This window comes from Schistocerca americana, chromosome 3, assembly GCF_021461395.2.
Source record: "Schistocerca americana isolate TAMUIC-IGC-003095 chromosome 3, iqSchAmer2.1, whole genome shotgun sequence".
In the NCBI taxonomy this organism is placed as follows: domain Eukaryota; kingdom Metazoa; phylum Arthropoda; class Insecta; order Orthoptera; family Acrididae; genus Schistocerca; species Schistocerca americana.
The window spans coordinates 529,050,802-529,060,896 of NC_060121.1; the positions used below are offsets into that span (position 1 = coordinate 529,050,802).

Here is a 10,095-nt window from a genome sequence, read left to right on the forward strand (position 1 = left end):
ATAGCCACTAAATGCGTATTTTTAATTTCATTACAGATTTTATCTCTGAAAAAATTAGCTACTGCATTTATTAACTCATTCTGAATACTCACCGATGTGCCACCGAAAACCGTAGACTTTACTAAATGTCTTTCAAAAGGTGATCAAATTCGTCATTTGCAAAAAGAAATTCCATGTAATTTCCTTTCTTCGTGCATTCTGAATTTCTCATGCTCTTGAAAGGATAGTTTCTGTTTCGTAAATTAATCTGTTCAATATTTCTCAGTTGTATCTTACTTTCTCATTGAGCAATTCTGTTTCCACCCCTTGTTGAGAACTCAAAAAAACGTCAGTTGTATCAGGGCATTCAATAAATCTATACTATGTTAAAAAAGTAGAAAGGGGAGTTTCGGTCACTATGTTTCTTCACTGCAGTATTAAGACGATTTAAGTCACAGCATCCTTGCTTATTCCAAATACTTTTACTTGTATCAAGTAAGAGACAGGTCCAACAATCAAATCTGTTCGTCAGGCACAGCCGCAAAGCCCGTCTGACAACTCGTACAATTTCTTACGAAAATATCTCTCAAATCCCTTTCCCGTAGGACCACATTTTGCGTTTACACATACTGATACTGTTAGGATACCGTCTGCCATTGTCAATTATATGTTTCTGCTCTGTGTCATAGTTTTTGCGCAGCGTTTTCATTTCAAAACTATCGCAGTCGTCACGTACGTAAGAAACACAAGACGTAAGCAACACAGGAGCAGTCAGCCAACCATCAACGCGCCGCGTCGTTGGCAAAAGAAACAATGTCCTGGCTGCGGTCTGGCCGACCAGTGGAAGGAGATGACGCATGCAGAGTGACACTTGGGCAGCGAGGGATTCAGCGGCGAAGCCGTGCCAACACATTGGCTCATGTTTAGCGCGTTGCATACTACCAGGGGCTATCCTCGTGGTAGACAGTTGAGTTGAAGCATTATTAAGCTTAATCGCTGACATAATGTACTTCATATGGCTTAAGAATAATATCATAATTTCCTAATTTTGTTCAGGCGTTAGCGTACGACCCGCACACAAGGAGGAGGCGCCACTGGATCCCTGTTACAATACAGGACGTGTTTCCCTCGTTTTAACCAGCTATACACTATCAGAGACTTAACCAGGGAATTCTGGGACGATTGTTTTAGGAAAACCACAGACAACTTCTCTCCCTATTAGGTACCAGAATTACGTCACTATCAGCAGCGTATCAGTAACGTATCAGTATCGCATTCGTGCAGTATCAGGTATGAGTAAACCACAGCAGAGAAATAAGAACAACAATTTGCCAATAAGTACGAGAAAATTTCACTCTAAATATGAAACTTGCAACAAAAACGTCATATTTAGCAGCCAGATACTGATCAAGGACAACTCAGAACAGATCACTTCTATGCCGGCCGGGGTGGCCGAGCGGTTCTAGGCGCTATAGTGTAGAACCGCGCGACCGCTACGGTTGCAGGTTCGAATCCTACCTCGGGCATGGATGTGTGTGATGTACTTACGTTAGTTAGGTTTAAGTAGTTCTAAGTTCTAGGAGACTGATCACCTCAGAAGTTAAGTCCCGTAGTGCTCGGAGCCATTTTTTGAAGATCATTTCTATCAATGATGATATGCTGTATTAGTAAGGAGTGGCTGATTTCGTTTGACACCCACAGTATACATATTATGTAAATAAAAGGAGCAATAAAAGAAAAACAAACTGAAGACTCCGCAACTGTAGCAAAACATGTTTAGGGAACACAACAAGTTCGTAACCTTGCATAAAGGCGGACTCATTTCATTCACTGCAATACGTGCAATTGCGCACTGTTCAAGCCATGAGCTTAAATCAGTAAATGAGACAGGATATTCTAAATTTTTAGATTCTTATACTGATGAGAACCTGAAGTCAAGACTTATAAATCTTCTTAATCCACTAAGCTCTGAAACTTTCACATTACTGCAAGAATGTATATTCCTACTTGCGTCATTACAGTCTGGGTCAACTATTCACTGAGAACGAAGCGTATGTTCCACCAAAATCAAGTAATAGGTATTAAAATGTAGTTTCACTGTAGAGTCCCTTGTAACAAAGCTCCTTCAATATATTTCAGCATATGCAGTCGTGATCGCATTTAAGTTGATTATTATAATTTTTGGATGATCGGTTTCTGTCTTTTAACAGATCATCTTGAGATATTACAATCATTGATGACTGTAGGAACCGTTGGCGCGGAGCAGGTCCATTTGTGGGCCTACAGTCATCAGGGAATGTAAGATCTGGAAATGATTACTTAGAAGGTCCAAATCGATCGCCTAAGCATAGTAATAAACAACTTAAATGTCATCACGATTGTATAACATTACTAGATTGTTGTTTATCTTGGAGGAATCTTCCAAAAATTTTGAAGCTCTTTACACAGTTGCTCACAACAACTAACATCATTTGTCTACTCGTTTATGAAGTTTGTCAACGAGACTCAATTGAAATCAGAAAAAAAGTTACATATCGAAAAATATATTACAAGTAAAATGACTATCTCTGTCCAAGAAGTAGCCTTATTGTTCTAAAGAAAGAAGTGAGATATTCAGCCACAAGATATTTGACACTTACCTATTGATGGAAAGAGTCTGTTAGGTAATAAAACCGAAAAATAAACCAAGACTGGACTCATGTCACATGGTCAACTACTTCTATTCTATAGAAAGAGCCCTAAACGTATGTGTGTGTGTATGTATGTGTGTGTGTGTGTGTGTGTGTGTGTGTGTGATTTAGTGCCAATCACTGTGCGTAAACAAAGTTTTCTTCAGTCACGTAAATGGTCAGCATACTGCCATAATTTGTACAATGTAAAACTACTGATTGCTTACAGAACATAAAGGAAAAACGCAGTTATGATCGGTGGGCCACGCAAATGTCTAAATACCTGTCCAAAAAGTCGATAGTAGTTATGACAGCATTTTTGTGAGATAAGGCGGGAAAAACGCAAAGAAATTGTTCTGTTTATAAAGCGGTCACCTTGTTCTCCTTGCGCAGTATACACACGTATGCACTCCCAGTTTTCCTGTGTTTGTGACTTTACAAAACAAAAAAGGATAAAAAACAAAAAAGGCATGCATTTCAGCTGAGAAACTGAATTTATTTATGTGCTGCAAGCATGCTGTTATCTACATTGCAGATAAATAAAGCAGGTGGTCCTGGTTGTCTTCTCAGAAGTAGTGTGTCTTGACAACAGCAGGAGCTGCGGCATAGGCTACTGGGGCGTGGTAGGCGGGGGCGGCGTAGGCTACAGCAGGGGCAGCGTAGGCCACAGCAGGGGCGGCGACGGCGGCCTTGACGACAGCGGGGGCGGCGTAGGCCACGGGGGCGGCGGCCACCGCAGGGGCGGTGTAGGCGACAGCAGGTGCACCCAGGAAGCCGGGGGCGGCGGCGGCGACGGCCAGCATGGCGGCGAGGACAACCTGTTGGCACGGCAGGAAATAGTGATAAGACATTCGCTTTGACTTTCCTTGCCCTCTAACTTAAATATTAAGTTTACCTGGGTCCTCTATTAGGGTCATTTGGATGCTATTTGGTTAAATCACAAAGAAGAGATTATTGAGAAAGGCTTAGGCTAAATTAACAGAATACGTATTGGTGGAAAGAGTATAGAATCCACTAGATTTGCTGATGACATGGTATTAGAGGCAGAAAGTGAACGAACTGCAAACAAAATGTTAATAGCTCTGAATGAAGCTTGTGTGGAATGAGAATCAGTACAGCAAAAACAAAGAGTATGGTGATCGGCTTAGCAAGATCTTGGTAAGACAACTGAAAACGTGACATGCCATGAAGAGGTGAAAACGTGCGCTGCTATAGTGAAGGAGGCATTCAATAGGAGGAGGAGATAATATAGCAAACTAGATAAAGGTCTAAGGCAAAGGCTTGGCAAGTCTTTAATTGGAGTGTGCATTCTATGGGGCAGAATCATGGAGACAGAGGTGAGTGTATGAAGGAAAGCTAGAAGTATTGAAGATGTGTATGTGGAGGAGAATTGAGAGGATAAGCTGGAGGGAAAGTGTGAGTAACGAAAGAGTGGTGGAAAGGGTTGGTGAGAGAAGAAGACTACTGCAGATTATAAATGAAAGGTAGAAGAGCTGGAAGGGGCATTCGTTGAGACGGAAATACTTGCTAACAGACGATTTGGAAGGTCCACTTTGTGTGAGAAGATACAAGATGATAGACGACATCAAGGGAAGCGGAAATTATGGAAGAGGTTTGCTGACGACAGGAGAGCATGGAGAGTTACCATGTGGAAACCTGCCTGTGGTCAGAACACAGATGATAATGATGACAAAAATATAATCATACGAGCATACACGCTACCCATGACTTATCACATGGCCATTGGTATCAGACCTCATTGTTCGTATCTACTTGCCTTAAATTTGTCTTCATTGTTGTACTTGTCATGAACGAACATAAACTATGCTTTACCTGCGCTATTTGTATCATAGTAATTTATAAATCAATCATTCCATATTAGATGAAACTTACACTCTCGCTGTAATGAATGTAATGTAGACCGCCTAGTTAGATATAAGAGATGGATTCAAGTCCCTAATCTCCCAAGATTAAATAAATAAAATGAAGTGAAGATCATGTACTAGTACGATACGATTATGTTTGGGGATTAAATACAAAGACGTCGAGTGTCCAGAAACATCCATCCGCAATTATGTTTATCTTTTGTAGACTAAACTATTCATTGTTAAAATAGCGTGTTATTAAATGTTTGTCTTCTTGTGTATCTACATAGCATTCTTCAGCAACGATTACGTCGGGTAGTACATTCGATGAAAATGTTTATACTAATAACTGCTCACTTGTGCAAGCCTGCATCTACACGACTATTCTTCAATGCGGACTTAAATATTTAGCAGCGGGTTAATAGAATCACTTTCAGACTATTTTCCTACCATTCCACTCTCAAATAACACGCACAAACTAATCTTACCGAGTGATTTCTGATTTCTCTTATTCTATTACACAGCCATTGTGCTGCATGTAAGTGGAAGTCAACACTTCTTTGCCATTCGGACGAGAAACCTGGTGTTTGAAATTTCGTGGAAAGACTTCGCCATAATAAAAATTGCTCTTTTTAATTGATTGCCACACCATGTCGCTTTTCATATCCCTGACACTATCTCCCCATTACGCGATAATGCTAAACAAGCAGTTCTTCTTTGAGCCTTTTCGATGTTTTCCATCTATCCTATCTGGTAAGGTTCCTTTATTGCGCAGTAAAACTTCAGAAGAGGACGGACAATCGTAGTGTAGGCAACGTCTTTAGTAGATTTATCGCATATTGTAGACATTCTGCTAATAAAACGGTTTCTTTGGTAGGAAGTCAGAATTTACTGCTGTTAAGAGGAGAAGATTCAAGACATACTGATTATCATCATCCTCACCAACGTCGTTAACGATTAAAATGTTCCTGGCTGATTTACTTCTCACAGACCTAAACGGTATTCCCACCACATCAATTTTTATCATGTGTTCCTTGTAGTTTAGCTGTTTTTAAGGTATTCTCATTCAGGTTAAATACCTTCAGATATTTTCTGTTGCTGTCATTACAGTAAAGCATATGCCATTGTTGTTCTGAGGATGTTCGTGTCTGTAGTTTCTATTCTTCTAGTTTCTCGTTTTGTTAGAGTCTAGTATTCGCAATGACAAACCGTCGACTGATCAGAAAAGATTTTTCAGAATCCAACAATTGTCTTTCATCTACTATTAAGAGTGGCGGTACGATATAGATAAATCTGGAGTATTCCACGGAAGGTACGACCAAAGGTGAGAGTAACTGATAAACCAGAGACAAGGCTTTGCCAATCTATTCCACTGTGTAGATGTTGGTACCTTACTTAGACCGAACTACCTAACTTCCTTTGAATGCCGTAAGTTTAGTATTTACCTTGAAGATATTCTGCTGCTATTTTCTGCAAACAGAACTTAATTTTGGAATAACTTTTATCCTGATACGTCATTTCTAAGCAAATTTCACTGCTGCTCGTATTGATCATACGCCTGGGACTTTCTGCTAGAAGATCTATATTACGTACGATTCCCTTTAAACGAAAGTGTGCAACAGACGCCATTTAAAGAACAGAACTGTATGTCTGTTTGCTAAAGGAAATGGATCATCTTACCCTATGGACTCTTGTAGTTTTTTTTTTAATTCCAACCATCAAAATTAACAGACTTCTGCTAATGCGTTGAAATATGCACAGTAGCAAATGTTTACGTATTTGTTTATATTCCCTGCAAGGTGAAACGGAGCTAAATATGAAAAACAACAGTCACAGCTTACTGACCACAAAGTGGTTACGGCGATCATGCATAACGCTAATGTAATTCGGGATTAGTTTGGCTAAATGGAGCTGCGATGCGACGAGGCGACAATTACATATCGATACGTGTTGCGTAAAGGCGATCGGCAGCTGCGGCATTTCCAGATTTAGCCGCGGAGACGATGACCATGCAGTTGACAACGCGCCTGCACGTAACGCCGCTGCGGTTGCACTGCTTGCTGCTTCACTGCAGCGGCGAAGTAAATTTGTCCTCGGAATATCCCACTGCAGCCGGACAACGAACGCCCCACGTAACGGCGGTGCAGTGGCCCTAATACAGACACGTTCCGTAATCCCAGGAGGTGAGGCGTACCGGCTGCAGTGGTGTAGAGTGAACTCGTCTGCGCCAGCTATTGATAGCTAAAATTGCATGGTTCCAGAGAGGTCGTCTGCAGGTAATTCTGCCCGAACAGTGGCGTCTATCATATTCGCATGGCAAATTTTTTAGCTGTCTTTTGCTAGCTCTGTCATCGACAGTACTCGCAACAAAGTGTGGTGCAATTTCTGACGGAAGTAATGTTTCGTACAAACTGAGATAGAAAGAGGGAAACTGCCTCCCTCGGAGACGCCAAAGTGAGATTTTCGCAAGTGAGTTTGACACGGGATCTAAGTAAACAAGCATTCTCCAAATATCGTGCTCATAGATGAGCTTTTTTAGTCTAAAGGGGCGACCTTACGGTCCAGCACTCTTCCGTTTTCTTTCTGCTTGTCAAGTTTGAGGGTCAGTGACCGCCCTTGAATTTCTTGAAGCAATATGACGAAAGTCTATGAAAGAAACTCGAAACAGTCGATTTTGAAGGTTAAAATATTTTCAATCTCTGTAAGCATAAAATATTCGTAAATTGTCCGTAGTTAACTCGTAGCGTAGCAGTTTTGTGATCGTCAAGTTACTGGTTCGATTCTCGTTTGTAACAAGATGTCTTACTTTTATTTGAATTCCGTATTTATTAAAAACATATATGTTAAATAATAAATAATCAATCATTATTGTGTAACAAAATAATGGCTTTTGTTTTTAATTAGTAATCTATGGAAATAAACACACATTTAGTACATGCGAAAAGCTTTATGCTTAAATAATACTGTCCAAATAACATAACAATACCGTCCAAATTCAAGAAAAATTATTTTATTTCCTGTTTAACTTCTTTCCTTTTTTCACCAAAATTTAATTCTTTGTGAATACCGGCATTTTCATGTGATCACTAATGAAAAATGAAACGGTGTGACTCTTATTAAAAAATAGTGATCCAACGTTTGTTAACTAACGTTCCTCTTTGCTAATAAATACGGGATTTTAAGAAAAGAAGAAAATGTGGCTCTTAATGAAATTCAAACCGATCAGAAATTAGTTACTGTTCAAAGACTGTTTTTTTTAATTGTGTTGTATGCTTTACTGCAATGATTCATCGGCTACCAATTTCTCGAAAAAGATTCGTGTCTCTCATGGATAACAGGACTACTGGAGCTAATGCAGTACCCAGTGTTAAAGTTTTCTAAAGTTTCGTAGAACTGCGTTAACCAAGTTATCTTACGACATCCTCACATTGTAGTCATTTGATTTGGCAAGTAAAATGCTTTTAGGTATTAAGTCACGTCTCATTGTAAGAAACTGTTAAATAACATTACATAGTTCGACCTACTTATATCAGCAAGAAAATGGTTCAAATGGCTCTGAGCACTATGGGACTTAACATCTGAGGTCATCATTCCCATAGAACTTAGAACTAGTTAAACCTAACTAACCTAAGGACATCACAAACATCCATGCCCGAGGCACGATTCGAACCTGCGACCGTAGCGGTCGCGCGGTTCCAGACTGAAGCGCCTTTAACCGCGTGGCCACACTGGCCGGCTTATATCAGCATTCTTCTTACAAATTTATCTAGCTGTAGAAAAGCTAGTACATCTATGTTACAAAAATATAGACTAAGTGAAATTGGTAACGGAGACTTCAGCACGCAAAACGAAGGAATCATTTGTTTTAATTGTTCTGGAAGGTTATTAGTTGCATTGGACAAATTTACATCAGTACCTTTGTACAATAAATTCATTGTTTTCTGACTTATCTATGTTCTGAATTGTCACTTAGCCTGTGGTCTTCGTGATGGTGGTACGACGTCTGGCTACAGAATTTTAACTTTGTAAATGTTCATCTTGCGCTACGAATATGCAGATTTGGTTATCGTGCTCACGAAGCAGGAACTTTATTCACCTCCGCCGACATTGCTCTGGAAACTGTAAGGAACTGCGCACATTTGGAGCAACTAGAAGACGTGGATTCTGGGTAGTTATCACTGGGATACATGACGTGAATCAGGAGCGTCACCTCCCCGTACGTGGCAGACGTTTAGATTAAGCGTATTTTTACCTCCTAGCGGAATAATTTTCCAGGAAATGGTCTCCCAGATCAGTTCAAGTCCAAAAGCTAACAAATGCCCATGACTGACCCCACTAGTCAACATTCTCACGAAGGCTACAAAAGCTGTAGTGAGGAAACTGGTTAAAGAATATAACCTTTAGTGTACCACGTAAAAATAAAATGGTCGTATGGCATCATCGACCGGGATAACCCCACCCAACGTGGTTGTTCGGTCGCTTAGCCAAATTTCCACTGTCTGATGGCAAATCGGTGACTTGCGTGTCGGTGATGACGAGATAGAATAATAATAATGACACAAACACCCTGTCAGCGAGCGAATAAAATCTCCGACATGGCCGGGAATTGAATCCGGGATCCCGCGATCTAAAGGCAGGAACGATAATCACTAGACAACGGACTGGATCATTCTTCCTGTGGACTGTAAGGAAGAATTCTTGGCAAATACAGTGTTATCTGCAAAGTCAGATGACAATTCCGATTGACAGACATTGTCAGAGAAGAGAAGACATATTTCAAGAATAAATCCAATCTACGCCCAGGACTTAGTAGGGATAGTCTTCAACTCAACCGTAGCTGTGGTTAATATATAAACATTTATGTTGCCAGAACAACCCCTAGAAAGTGCAATTCGAGATCATAAAATTAAGCACCTCTGATTAATTTACTTCGAAATTTTTTGCCGTATTATCGCAGACAACAATTTCATGACTGAAAGTTTAGTCGCTACTTATTACTAAACGCGAGTGATGGAGATGTAGGAGGCGCAAAGTAGTGCTATGTGTAGAGTACTTAACTACATGACGGAAACGGGTCAAGAGTTGTGTGACGGCCTCCATACGAACACGAAGGATGAGCCCCTGGTCGTGCTAGGAGACTTACCAGCTTGTACATGGTGAGTGTTGGGTTGGTAGTCGGCTTCTGGCTAACTGTGCCCACAGCTGGAGTGCGGCGGGTTTTATAGGCCCCTCCCCCCTCCTCTGGGCGACCGGGGCCTGCCACGCCCTGGCAACGCGACACCCGCTCCGCCACGCACCTCTTGGTAATGCGTCACGGTCAGCGCCCACGCCACCCGCACGCCCTCTAGATAACTCTGTTTTCGGGACCGACGCACGTGTCTACAATAACCGTCGTCGATTTCCTGCGTTTCACACTTGGCACTAAAGTCTACACTCTGGATTTCAAATTTCGCTTGAAATCAAGCTCAAAATGTAGTCGTAACGTTGATTCTCAGTAGCACATTGCAGTTAGGTCTTTGTAGCACTGTTCAACCCGTCAGAGAATCTTCGTTGAATTGTCATCTATATTTCTCCTTTGGTCA

At 40.9% G+C, this 10,095-nt stretch overlaps 1 protein-coding gene across 1 annotated transcript; it reads right to left on the bottom strand.

The window, feature by feature from the left end:
- Window positions 1-3,123: 3,123 nt before the first annotated feature.
- On the bottom strand, window positions 3,124-9,798 carry LOC124606884 (cuticle protein 16.5-like). The gene is made up of 2 exons (XM_047138981.1): window positions 9,657-9,798; window positions 3,124-3,466 (listed from the first exon to the last, which is right to left on the bottom strand). The coding sequence occupies exons 1-2, from the start codon at window positions 9,666-9,668 to the stop codon at window positions 3,215-3,217; spliced, it is 264 nt and encodes an 87-aa protein (XP_046994937.1). The 5' UTR covers window positions 9,669-9,798; the 3' UTR covers window positions 3,124-3,214.
- Window positions 9,799-10,095: the final 297 nt, after the last annotated feature.